The sequence below is a fragment of the Dipodomys spectabilis genome, unplaced genomic scaffold (assembly GCF_019054845.1).
Source record: "Dipodomys spectabilis isolate Male_0828 unplaced genomic scaffold, ASM1905484v1 ptg000360l, whole genome shotgun sequence".
In the NCBI taxonomy this organism is placed as follows: domain Eukaryota; kingdom Metazoa; phylum Chordata; class Mammalia; order Rodentia; family Heteromyidae; genus Dipodomys; species Dipodomys spectabilis.
The window spans coordinates 4,978,730-4,992,216 of NW_024871037.1; the positions used below are offsets into that span (position 1 = coordinate 4,978,730).

The 13,487-nt window shown below is 51.9% G+C and overlaps 1 protein-coding gene across 1 annotated transcript; it reads left to right on the forward strand.

The window, feature by feature from the left end:
* Positions 1-12: 12 nt before the first annotated feature.
* On the forward strand, positions 13-8,763 carry Srprb (SRP receptor subunit beta). Its single transcript, XM_042665927.1, is given in 8 exon segments — positions 13-249; positions 2,228-2,298; positions 2,300-2,323; positions 2,715-2,792; positions 4,100-4,182; positions 4,572-4,708; positions 5,848-5,902; positions 8,373-8,763. Coding segments are annotated over 8 exon segments (807 nt in total). The 5' UTR covers positions 13-104; the 3' UTR covers positions 8,587-8,763.
* The last annotated feature ends 4,724 nt before the right edge of the window (positions 8,764-13,487 follow it).

A 13,487-nucleotide genomic window follows, 5' to 3' on the forward strand; every position in this document is an offset into this window, starting at 1 on the left:
GCGGCGTCGCGCAGCTACTTTCCACCACCCCCCGTCGCGCCACGTCGCTTTTACGACTGTGAAGACCACTCGGCGTTCCCATCCCTCCATCCCTCCCTCCATCCATGGCTTCGGTGGAGTCCCGGCGGGTGGGAGAGGGCGGCGGCACCTTCCAGCCCTATCTGGATTCCTGGCGGCGGGAGCTGCAGCGGCAGGACCCCACGCTGCTGTCGGCGGCGGCGGCGCTCCTGGCCGTGCTGTTGACGCTGGGTAAAGTGGGGGAGGTGGGGGGGTGGGGGGGGAGGGAGGTGGGGGGGTGGGGAGGGTGGGGGGGGAGGGAGGTGGGGGGGGGAAGGTGGGGGGGGGAGGTGGGGAGGTGGGGGGGGGTGGGGGGGGGTGGGGGTGGGAGGGGGGGGGTGGGGGGGGTGGGGTGGTGGAGGGGGTGGGGGGGTGGGGTGGTGGAGGGGGTGGGGAGGTGGAGGGGGGAGGTGGGGGGGTGGGGAGGTGGAGGGGGGAGGTGGGGGGTGGGGAGGTGGAGGGGGGAGGTGGGGGGGCTGGGGGTTGGGGAGGTGGAGGGGGGAGGTGGGGGGGGTGGGGGGAGTGGGGAGGTGGAGGGGGGAGGTGGGGGGCTGGGGGTTGGGGAGGTGGAGGGGGGAGGTGGGGGGGTGGGGGGGTGGAGGGGGGTGGGGAGGTGGAGGGGGGAGGTGGGGGGGTGGGGGGGTGGAGGGGGTGGGGAGGTGGAGGGGGGAGGTGGGGGGGGTGGGGAAGTGGAGGGGGGGAGGGGGGAGGTGGGGAGGTGGGGGGGGAGGTGGGGGGGGTGCGGGGGGAGGTGGAGAGGTGGGGGGGGCGCAGGACCCGGGCTGAGGGCCGTGCTTCCGCTCCCAGGACCCGGATGTGGATGCTGAGGGGGTGGGGGTGGGGCGTCCAGAATGGGGAGACTGGGGGCTGGGCAGGTGGCTCAGGCCCTGGGTTCGATTCCTCAGCACCACCTAAGCAGGGACAGCACCCAGGCCCTGAGTTCAAGCCCCAGGCCTGGCACCAACACAAAAACAGAACCGGGGAGACTGACACCCCCTCCTCCACCCATCCACCCACCCACCCTTTTGTCTAAAGGGGAGCCCCAGGAGACCCCCCCCCTTCCCCTCCTCTGCTCCTTGGAGACCTCCAGAGTGGCCTCCAGGTGCTGGGGTGAAACAGGTGCTATCCTCAGTGCTCTTAGCCCTGCCCTTGGGTACTTAATTGAGGAGTCTTAGGGGATGATTGAGTTCGTGTGTGTGTGTGTGTGTGTGTGTGTGTGTGTGTGTGTGTGTGTGTGTGTGTGTGTGTCTGTGTCGGTCGTGGGGCTTGAACTCAGGGCCCGGGCGCTGCCCCTCAGCTCTTCAGCTCGAGGCTGGCGCTCTACCACTTGAGCCACAGCGCCACTTCCAGTTTTTTGATGGTTCATTGGAGATAAGTCTCACAGATATTCTGCCCCTTGTTAGTGTTGAACCGTGATCCTCAAAGCTCAGCCTCCTGAGTAGCTAGGATGACAGGCGTGAGCCACCAGCACTCGGCTGAGTGAGATCTTGATGTTCTCGCAAAAAAATAAAGGACTTGAGGACTTAGCCACCTTTATCAGTAAAGCAAAGTGAAGGAAAGATAGACGGTAGATGGTACACAACTCCCCTCCCCCCCACACACATACCACAGCACACCACAACAGGGACATGGATGCAGGCACACAGCTGGTAATGGGGTGCTTTTCACAATCACGGGCCTTGAGGATGAAAAGGTTAAGTTGGGATTTGGCCCAAATTCTCCCCAAGGATGAGATGTTCCAACATCTGTACATTGAAACCACTCTTGGCTCGCTGTACACTGTTTCGTTCACAGGGCCCAAGGTTTCAAGATTGGCCTTACACTGTCTTGTGATTGGGGCCCAGACCTTCTCAAAGTTGAGCTTTGGAGTCATTGAGGTTCAGGCTACCCATCCTTATGGATTCTGTCACATGCCCCCACCAAAATAGGGGTCCATCCCCCAAGATGAGTTTTGTCCATCAAACTTGTTTTGTGCCAGAGCAAGTCATTGGCCCTCAAGATCACTGTCTTGCTTTAACACTGTCTTCGTTGAGTGTGAACACACGCTCACGGGCACAGTAAGCATCGTGATGGCTTAGGAAGCATAAAAGTTCTCGGTCTGCTGTGGTAGGCGTCTGTCAGTACTGTTGGCTATTATTTGTAACGTGGGCTGCTGTTCTGTGTTCTCTAGTGTTCTGGAAGTTCGTCTGGAGCAGAAAGAGCAGCCAGAGAGCTGTTCTCCTGGTTGGCCTCTGTGACGCGGGGGAAAACGCTCTTGTTTGTCAGGGTAAGTGCTTTTGATACTAACTTCCTAAACTTTTCACTGTGAGCTCTTGGCGTCTCTTTGTAAAAGATACGTAGGCCGTCACATTGGGGAATTAATTCCTGACTTATTTTGAGGACAGAAGAACTTGTGGAAAAACCGATAAAACTGAAGATGTACAGCCATTTCTGGGTTTTTGCTGTTCTCATCAGATGCCGATACATAGTCTTTACCCAAACTGAAGGGTTTTGTGTTAGGATTCTGTGGCTAAGGATGACCGAACACTTGGAGACACGGAAGCCAGCGTGCCACATCCAGTTAGTTCACACTTGGTCGGGTAACAGAATGTCACTCAGTGGCGGGAGGGAAAGGACCTTCAAAGAAGGTCCACTCTCATCTCTCCTCATTTCCACAGCTGCTCACAGGCCATTACAGAGACACGCAGACATCCATCACGGACAGCTCTGCTATGTACAAAGTCAACAACAACAAGGTAAGTGTTCTCTGGTAGTTCCAGAATGGCATCCAGACCTGAGGAAGTGGGCACCAGCTTGTATTTTGTTGTTAAAGTTTCCTTTTCTTTCCAGCTTTTCTGTGAGTTCTTTTTTTTCATTCTAATTTTTAAAATTTTTTATTGTTATTATAAAGACGATGTACAGAGGGGTTACAAGTAATGAGTAAATGTCCTTTTGCACAATGTCACCCCTTCCCTACCGTGAGTTCTGAAGTGAGCATCAATTACGTCCTTTAAAGAAGTATGGAGGGGCTGGGAAGGTGGCTCAGTGGTAGAGTGCTTGCCTTGCATGCATGAGGCCGTGGGTTCGATTCCTCAGCACCACATAAGCAGAAAAAAGCCGGAAGTGGCTCTGTGGCTCAAGTGGTAGAGCGCTCGCCTTGAGCTGAAGAGCTGAGGGACAGGGCTTAGGCCCAGAGTTCAAGGCCCATGACTGACAAAAAGAAAAGTATGGAAATACTTCCTTCTTTTACCTCTTCCTCTTCTACCCACTGATGTTAGATCTAGTCTCTTCTTACGTGGGAACCTACCCAGTTGTACTGTGTATAGCACAGCATTGATTGACATGTGTCTCAACATGTGGTCATGAAGAATGAGTATTTGAAAAAAAAAAAAAAAGCAGAGTTGGAGGTGTGACTCAGTAGAGCACTAGCCAGTGAGTGAAAGCATCAGGTACCGAGTTCAAGTCCCAGTCTCGGACCTAAAAAAAAAAATGCTAGTTGACATTTATATCCACTTACAGAAAACTGCCCAGATGATCTGAAAGGTTGTAAGGGATCCAACTGGAACTGGTGTGTGTGTGTGTGTGTGTGTGTGTGTGTGTGTGTGTGTGTGTGTGTGTGTGTGTGTGTGTGTGTGTGTGTGTGTGTAAGACACAGATTTCCTTCTGGTTATGGTTGGCCACAGACAAAGAAAACACAAGAAGTGGGTGATAAGTACAATACGTGAGACACTCCACAGTGTGAAATGCCCATTAGGGCTTAGATCAAGAATGGGCACAAGCCAGGCACAGTAGCTCAAGCCTGTAATCCCAGCTCCACCTGGGAGGTAGAGATTGGAGTATTGTGGTTTCACTCAGTGGCTGGGTGCAATGGTGTTTTATTAGAATGTACTCCATGCACATCCATTGGACTTATTAACAACAACGAACCTTGTTCATACAACGAACCTTCGTTGCATTCATTCATGAACAGTTAGGCACCAGTCTGGTCGCCCAAATCGGACAGTAAAAGTGAACACGGAATTGGAAGGAAACACTAACGTGATGTTATCGCTGCCATCTGCAGGGCAACAGCCTGACCTTGATTGACCTTCCCGGGCACGAGAGCTTGAGGCTTCAGTTCCTAGATCGGTTTAAGGCTTCAGCCAGGTAAGCAGGAAGGAAACAGATTTGGTGAAACTGTTGCACTGTGTGTGCCAGTGGAGTTCTGGAAGCAGCCAAGTCTCTAGGAGAGAAGGAATGTAGACTCAGACTCAGCCCTTTCTGGGTATAGTCCTGGGGTGAGCGGGTTGGCGTCATTTCCCAGTGTCACTGAGCTACACTAGAGATCAGGCAATGTTTCTTAAAGGATGATTGATCTGAGTGGTTCATTGGAGATAAGGGACCCACGGACTTTTCCCGCCCAGGCTGGCTTTAAACTACGATCCTCAGATCTCAGCCTCCTGAGTAGCTAGGATGACAGGCGCGAGGCACCGGCGCCCGGCTTTGTTTTTGGTTGCTTAAGGTACTGACGTTGTTGCTGCCGGCTCTCCCCGCAGGGCGATTGTGTTTGTGGTGGACAGTGCGGCATTCCAGCGCGAGGTAAAAGACGTGGCCGAGTTTCTGTACCAAGTCCTCCTGGACAGCGTGGGTCTGAAGAGCGCCCCGTCCTTCCTCATAGCCTGCAATAAGCAAGGTGCCTTCCCGGTTTCCGACTTGTGTGGGAGCTCCGCCCACACTCCGCTGCTCCTGTTGCAGTTGGAGGCCATTGTGGGAGCGGCATAGACATGGAAGCATTTAAATCCTAAATGCTTTTTAATTCTTTCTAATTTCTTTTTTTTTTTTTTTTTTTTTTTTGCCGGTCGTGGAGCTTGAACTCTGGGTCTGGGCGCTGTCCCTCAGCTCTTCAGCTCAAGGCGAGCGCTCTACCACTTGAGCCACAGCGCCACCTCCAGTTTTCTGGTGATCTATTAGAGATCAGAGTGTCACGGACTTTCCTTGCCCGGGCTGGGTTTGAACTTTGAACGTCAGATCTCAGCCTCCCTGAGTAGCTGGGATGACAGGCGTGAGCCACCAGCGCCCGGCTGTTTGTAACGTTATAAGTGATTCTACCAAATCACTTGCCGAACGTTACCATTCAGCCAGTTTTATGAAGGGGAGTTGGCAGGAATGGTTCTCCTTCAGCGTGGGTAACTCCTGCAAAGGTCTCTGTCTGAATGCCATTCAGCTGCGCTTTCTTTCTGTTGGCTGTAGAGCAAAAGAGATGAGCTGGTCTTTTCTGGGCTTCTTCCCATCGAGCTTTCTTCTCGTGAAACCAACTAGACGAGTATACATACTGAAAGGCCTGTATCGCGTGGAGAAAACTTAAGTTTAATCCATTTTCGGTTCATCAGCCTTAACACCAACATGTTTTAGAGCTTTCTTTTGGGGAAAGCCCATAGTGTAAAAGCATTTATTCTCATAGGCAAGAATGCTGTGATACGATCTCTCAGAAGAGGAAGCAAGGAAGCCGGGTGCCAGTGGCTTACGCCTGTCATCCTAGCTACCCAGGAGGCTGAGAACTGAGGATCATGGTGCAAAGCCAGTCTGGGCAAGGAAAATCTGCAAGACTCTTCTCTCCAATGAACCACCAGAAAACTGGAAGTGGCACTGTGGCTCAAATGGTAGAGCGCTTGCTTTTGAGCTGAGGGACAGCGCCCAGGCCCAGAGTTCAAGCCCTACAACCGACAGAAAAAAAGGAAGAGAGGAGACGCTTACTGGTTTAAGTAGGAGTTTTCCTCTTGTGTGAGAAGACCCTCTATGGTATAAATACGGCTGTGTTTTATTTCTTTACAGATATTGCAATGGCCAAGTCAGCGAAGTTAATTCAGCAGCAGCTCGAAAAGGAACTGTAAGTACCTAATAAATGCGCCAGTGTGCCTACCCCAAAGTACCTATGCCCAGGTTCTCTTGAGCGGTTATGGGTGAAGAATAGTGTGAAATAACCCCTGTTAAATTCACAAAAAAAATGTTAGTGGAAACAAAAAGCGGTGATGGGCAATTATACTTTCTTTTTTTGGTTGGTCATAGGGCTTGAACTCTGGGTCTGGGCGCTGTCCCTCAGCTCTTCAGCTCAAGGCCAGCTCTCTACCACTTGAGCCACAGCGCCACTTCCGGTTTTCTGGTGGGTCATGGGAGATAAGAGTCTAATGGACTTTTCTGCCTGGGCTGGTTTTGAACCACGATCCTCAGATCTCAGCCTCCCCAGTAGCTAGGATGACAGGCCTGAGCCACTGGCGCCCGGCTACTTTACGATGTCAAGGAAAGATTTATGGGAGCTATTAGCTCAATTCCTTTGAACCACTATTACCCACACTTTGATAGTTGGAAGGAGAAATTTTGGAAACTGGAATTACTTTCAACACACTGAGTTCAGAACAGCTTTGCTCCAGGGAGTGAAAGTTTATGTTGGCCACACAGCAAAGCATTAGCGTTAAAATGCACTCCATCAAAAGCAATTAAGTAAAAAATGCAGAAAAGCTGAGGATTAGGGAGAATAGTAGAAGAAAAACAAATTGAAACTGTTGACAGAATTGGAAGTAAAAACAAAACATAGGAAGAATGTAACCATCTGTGGCACTGTTGGTAGCCAATTTTTTTCAAGTTACTTGACAATGTTATTTACCATTTTTAGTGTTTAAGAATGTATAAACTGGGCTGGGAAGATGGCTCAGTGGTAGAGTGCTTGCCTGGCATGCATGAGGCTCTGGTCCTCAGCACTACATAAGCAGAAAAAGCTGGAAGTGGCGCTGTGGCTCAAGTGGTAGAGCTCTTGCTTTGAGCTGAAAAGCTGAGAGACAGCATCCAGGCCCAGAGATCAGCCCTCATGACCAACAACATCAACAACAAAAACCATATAAACTGAGCTCTAAACATCTGAATTTGAAGGAATCCAGTGGGCCCTCATATTGTACCAGTTTATAAGAACAGGCTGGAGTTTTTGCAGAAGAAATGGTCAGTATAGGGACTGGAAGTGTAGCTCAGGGGTAGAGTGCTTTCCTAGCATGCATGAAGCCCTGGGTTCAATTCCTGAGTACTACTATATAACACAGAAAAAGCCCAGAGTGGCGCTGTGGCTCAAGTGGTAGGATGTTAACCTTAAGCAAAAAGCAGCTTAGGGACAGTGCCTAGGCCCCGAGTTCAAGCCCCAGGACTGGCAGAAAAAAAAACAACAAAAAACAGCATAATAAAAGCAGGCTTCATTTTCTTTGTGCTTTTAGGTAAGGATGTTTTTCTCCTTTAAAAAAAAAAAAAAAACAGCTCTGATGAGGGAAAACTATAAATTCAGCTCTAAGAGTGTCTTTTTCCTGTGACTTCCTGGGGCTTACTGTTTAACCAGCCCCTGATAGAGCCATCTAGCCTCTGGCCACTGATCACATCCCACACACACCTAGAGGTAGAAGAATGTGGGCAAACGCACGCCCAGGGAGAAACGGAGAAAAATGAGGCCGGATGTGGCCCACAGAGCCCCAAGCCTTTCATTTCTGGCTCTTTACAAAATAAAGAGTTGCTGGCGCTGGCTTCTGACACTGCCTGCGTGTCACCCCGTGTGCTATTGCTGTACCCTCTCTTGGGGTTGTTGGCACTACTGGCCACTGTGCCAAGGACCTGCGGACACATGATTTTTAGCAAGGGTCAAAAGAAACAACTCAGACGGCGGTATCCTTAACTAGCAGGTACTAAAGTAAAACCCGGAAAACTTGTGAAGGCTAAAGCAGTTACATCAGGAGCCTGGTGTGCTTCATTTTGAGATGGGTCTCACCGTGTCACTCAGACCGGCCTCCAATTCTCTGTGTAGCCCAAGCTGGCCTCAAACTGTTTTTTGGGTTGTGTGTTTTTTTTTTTTTTTGCTAGTCTTGGGGCTTGAACTGTGGGCCTGCACGCTGTCCCTGAGCCTCTTTGTACTCAAGGGTGTACCACGTGAGCCACAGTGCCACTTCTAGGTTTTCCAAGAGAATTTTATTGGAGATAAGCGTCTCATGGACCTTTCCTGCCCAGGCTGGCTTCGAACCTCCATCCTCAGATCTCAGCCTCTTTACGTAGCTAGGATGACAGGCGTGAGCCACTGGCACCCAGCTAAAAACGCTATTCTAAAGATAGTTCGGGAGGCTAGAAGGAGGCCCTGGGCCGGATGAGTATGAGAGAGCTCTGCTGGCCCTTGCCATGCACCCAGTCAGGCTGCGAAGATGTAGAGCATCACGGGTAGCTTTATGACCGGGTCTCCAGGGAGGGCTGAAGTAACTCAGGAACTGGCGGGACTTAACTGCTGCCATCTGTTAACCTTTTGCCTCCTCCTGGCTTCCTTCCTTTGATCCCCACAGCAACACCTTGCGCGTGACCCGCTCTGCCGCCCCCAGCACCCTGGACAGCTCCAGCTCTGCCCCTGCCCAGCTGGGAAAGAAAGGCAAAGAATTCGAATTCTCCCAGCTGCCCCTCAAAGTGGAGTTCCTGGAGTGTAGCGCCAAGGTCGGCAAAGGGGACCCGGCCTCTGCCGACATCCGGGACCTGGAGAAGTGGCTGGCCAAGATCGCCTGAGAGGAAGGGAGTGTGTGTGTGTGTGTGTGTGTGTGTGTGTATGTGTGTGTGTGTGTGTGTGTATGTGTGTGTGTGTGTGTGTGTGTGTGTGTGTGTGTGTGTGTGTCATAAAGAATGACGACAGCTTTGAAGAAGGGCTGTGGTTTTCTGGGTTGATAAACACGTGTACAAACCGTGCCTAGTATCTCATTGTTCTAGAAGCACATCACCATGGACCCCAGGGCGTGTTCCAGCCCCTCTGCCACGCGCTCAGTGGCGGGCCAACGTCTCGGGACGGCGTCATGTGCCTGCGCAGAGCAGGTGGCTACCGCCGGAGAGATTGCCCGTCCCTCCTCTGCTTCTCGACTTGCGTGGCTTTTTTTTAACCCCCTCACCGCACCTCCCCCCCCCCCCCCCCCGAAATCAGTCTCCCTATTGGCAAAGACAGCTGGTCTCTGGTGGCCCCTGGCGTTCACGGGCAGCAGGGCTGGGCCGTGGCGACACACCCTGATACGCGAGGGGCAGGCCGGGTCCCCTGCGTGCAGACGGCAGGCCGCCGCCGACGGTGGCTGTGTCCTCACCAGCCCAGTGACCCGTCCACCCCATCCATTCAACGCCACTCACCGCATCCAGGGAACCCCGGAGTCCTGGTGTGTTCTGGGGGTGACGCTGGCTATCCTGGGGCGGGGGGTGGGGGCTTCAGGGAATGCTTCAGCAACTGCCCCCCCCCCATACCTGTCCTCAGCCACAGCACTTGGGGGGCGCACGTTTTCTGTAGATTTTGGAAGTGCAGATTTTTTTTTCTTTCATTCGTGTTTTGAAAACAAGGTTTTCTATTCAGAGTGGTGCTCTGGATTGTTTTAAATATCTGTCTTTTTTTTTTTCTTTTTGCCAGTCCTGGGGCTTGAACTCAGGGACTGGGCACTGTCCCTGAGCATGCCACTTCCAGCTTTTTTCTTTCCTGCCTCCTCTTCCTCTTCTTCTTCTGCTTATTATTATTATTTTGAGTAGTTTATTGGAGATCAGTCTCATGGAGTTTTCCTGCCTGGGCTGGCCTCAAACCACGATCCTCAGATCTCAGCCTCCTGAGTAGCTAGGATGACAGGCGTGAGCCACCGGAGCCGAGCAACATCTGTCTTTTTATCACTTTTGTAAATGATGAGTACTTGGTAAATAAATACAAGCTGTCTGGCCCAAAGCATTAACTAGCACGAATGGTTTGCTGAGTTCACGTGGGAGGGCGTGTGAAGATTCCCACCCAGAGCAAGTCACCTGAGCGCGCGACCATGCCATCTTGCCCCAGAGCACATGACAGACAGACTGACAATCTGTGACAAGTCACTCCCAGGACAGATGGGGTGGAGGAAGGGCAGGGAGAAGGTACAGCCACCTAACCCGCCTTTCATGGTGAGTTGTTCCCAAACCTTCAGAATCATTAAAGGGGAAAGGGTGGCTGGTGCAGTCGGACTTGAAGAATGGCAATCCAATGTGCTCAGGGTAGGGGCGATTCCGCACCTGATCTTCGCCTTTGTGTCTTACCTTGTCAGTGGTGGGATTTGAACTCTGGGCCTGGATGCTGCCCCTCAGCTCTTCAGCTCAAGGCGAGCGCTCTTACCACTTGAGCCACAGCGCCACTTCCGGTTTTCTGAGTGGTTTATTGGAGAGAAGTCTCAAAGACTTTTCTGCCCGGGCTGGCTTTGAACCATGATCCTCAGATCTCAGCCTCCTGAGTTCAGCTAGGATGACAGGCGTGAGCCACCAACACCTGGCTCAGCTTAGTCTAAAGATGACTTGAGACCTGAGGTGCCTGCTGTGGGGTGGGTTGGAGAACAGTGCCCCACGGAGCTCAGGTGAGGAGGGGGGAGGGGAGGGAGGGGAGGAGGAGGGGGGAGGGAAGAAGAAGAAAGGGCCAAGAGCATATAAGGAGGGTGGAGACAGGGCCTGGACCCCTGTATACACTTGCACCCCTGGAGAAACATTACACCGGAGGCTTTGTGCTGAGAATCGAGGACAGTTTATTGTTTGACCAACATGCTGAGTCTTTTCCACATTTTTTTTTTTTTTTACACACAGTTGAATGTCAAGATGGTCAACTGTACCCTCCGAGCCCGTGAAAGATGGATACACCCTGTGTGCAGTCTCAGGCAGCCCATCGCAGGGCAGGACAGGCCCAGGGAAAGGGAGGAAAGAAGTAGACACACCCCACAGACACCTGGGGTGGGGAAGGGGGGAGCCGCCTCTCACCACCAGGCCACACCGGGAAGAAAAGCTTAAGTCCTAAGGAAATCAGAGCCCGCTCCAGGGGGAGGGGTGCGCGCGGCTAGCCAGGCGCCTCCCCCTCCCCACCCCCAGCCCCTTTCACTCGGTCTTGGTCTTGGTTCTCTCTCATCTGTGACACAGGTAGGGTCTGGGCACGAGATCGCCTGGCAGCTGCCCCTCCCGTGGCCTCTCGGTCATCAGCTAACTCGGACCTCCTCCCCTGGCATTCAAGCAAGGACAGCAGCGCACTGTCGCTTTCCCATCCACCACGAGATGATGGGAATTGTGCCCCGGGCCACACACACACACACACACACACACACACACACACACACACACACACACACACACAACTTCCAGCTCCCAGTCCTGGTGTCTGTTGCCTGAGAGACAGCGAGCTGATCTGATCTAACTGGAGGCCCTGGGGACATTACAGAAGGTCTCCAGAGGGTGGCAGGAAGAGAGGCCGTCAGGCCTCTGGTCCACCCAGCCGGCTAACCTGGAACCTTCTAACTGCAACTCCATTTCCAGCACCTAATGCACGGGAGCCATGGGGAAAGTCAGGACAGCTTCCAGGGAACCTAACCAGGTTACCATCCACCCTTAACTCAGAGGCCAAGTCCCACCTACCAGGAAGAGGACGGTGGCAGCTCCCACACAAGACCAGAGCCGAGAAACCAAACACAATTCTGTGAGAGAGATCTGCCTGCCTGAGTAGACTCCAAGAAGGAAGGGAACGAGCAAGCTGACAGAAGGGAGGACCAGAGGCCAAGGGTGGGTGGGTGGGGGGTCTCCAGAAATGGTCGTGCACACACTTGCTAACACCATGTCATCCTAACATATCTCTCTCTCTCTGCTTCTGCAGCAACAATATACCATGCATGGTACCTTGGATTGTGTGTACATGAGAAAGAACTTGGAGTTGCTACTTGTTTTACAGGATGGTTTGGGTTTTTTTTGTTTTTTTTTTTTTAAAGAAAAAGCTATTATTCAGTGCCAAGAAAACACGAATCCACCATACGCACACACACACACACACACACATTTGCACTCATGCATGGGCCGGTGCACCAGCAAGGAGGCCCACTCGGACTCCTATAAAAATTCTCACGAGGTAAGTAAGCGACTGTCAACAAGCACCACTTTGGGGGTGTGTCTGCAGGGGTGGAGGGGTGGGGGAGGGAGGAAACGCCGCACACCCGTGCTTATAGGTACATAGTGAAGTAGTAGTAATAGTAGTAGAGATCATTCCCCTGGGCTAATTTCGCCTGTAGTTTTAACACATATATGCATTATTATTTCTTTTTTTTATTGGTGGCAAGACAATCACGAGTTATTTGACAATATTGAGTATTTCTTATTTCAACACGGTTTTTGCAGTACTTCGAGAATTTCCCACACGGATATCACAAATGTTAAGTTCCGACTTGAGAGCAAGAAAGACGAGAAATATACATCGAGCACACGCATCTTGGTGTGTGTAGAGGGTGTGTGTGTGTGTGTGTGTGTGTTTGTAGGAGGTGTTTACACGAGTCTATCTCTATATATAATTATATACACAACGTAGAAAAAAACACAAAAAACTAAACACGACGTCTAGATTACGCTCGTACATTGGGTCCTCACTCGGTTGGAAGAAGTTTCCCATTGGGGGTGCCTGCTTCCTCTCTAGAGATCAACTCTTGACACACAGTTTCAGGCAGGGAGAAAAAAAAAAAAATGTGTGGCAGGCCCATTGTTACAATCTCAGCCCTGAACCTCTACCGCCACCATTTCTGAGAAGTTCCAACAAAACACTCCCATCACCCGATGGGTAGAGGAATTCACGCTGTGGCCCATCCCAGCGTTGTAAAAGGAGCCAATGCCAACGTGGAGGTGGGAGGAAAAGGTTTGGTGACCATTGCTGTCTACACTGTGGCTTGGAATAGGCCAGGGACCGAGAATCTGGGGCAATTTGGAATGCTGGCCAGGTGGAGTTACGTCACTAGAGAATTCTTATGTCAGAGAATTCCATCCAAAGACACAGGCCCAGAGATCCCCCTCCCCCCCCCCCCCCCCCCCCGGGCCCTGCCCGCGCCATCGAGTTTTTCCAGAATAGTACTCAGCGAGATGTAACGGTCAAGGGGCTTGAGAACTTGGATTCCCCTCACCTCATCCCACCCCACCCCAAATTGTGCAGACATCCTCTTCCCCTCCTTCCCCCCGACCCCGCTCAGATCATAAGTGGCACAGACTCTCAAGTTATGGATACATCATCACACATCCATGGAGTTTCTCAAGAGTCACACCAGCTCTGTGTGTGGACCACCGGCTGAGTAAGGTTCAGAACTACAACAGGGAACCCCAGAGTCTTATCACACACACGTCACCACGGCAACCGGTCCTTCCCATGACCTCTTGCTCTGCTGGTCAACTTGGATGGGGAGAGGAGGGTGGTGGCAGGGAATGGGGAGGAGAGACAGAAGCGGGTCCCTGTTTGTTCCTTTCGGCTCAGGGGCTCTGCAGCTGTCTTTTCAGAGTCTGTCTCCAATGTTGCATTTGAGCATGCGGAGATAGAAGTAACCTGGTCGGTCAGGGCTGGATGGCCTGAGACTAGAACCTAATTACATTTGTTCCGTTCATTGTTTTTTGTTGTTGTTTTTTAAATATTACCAGGCTGGAGT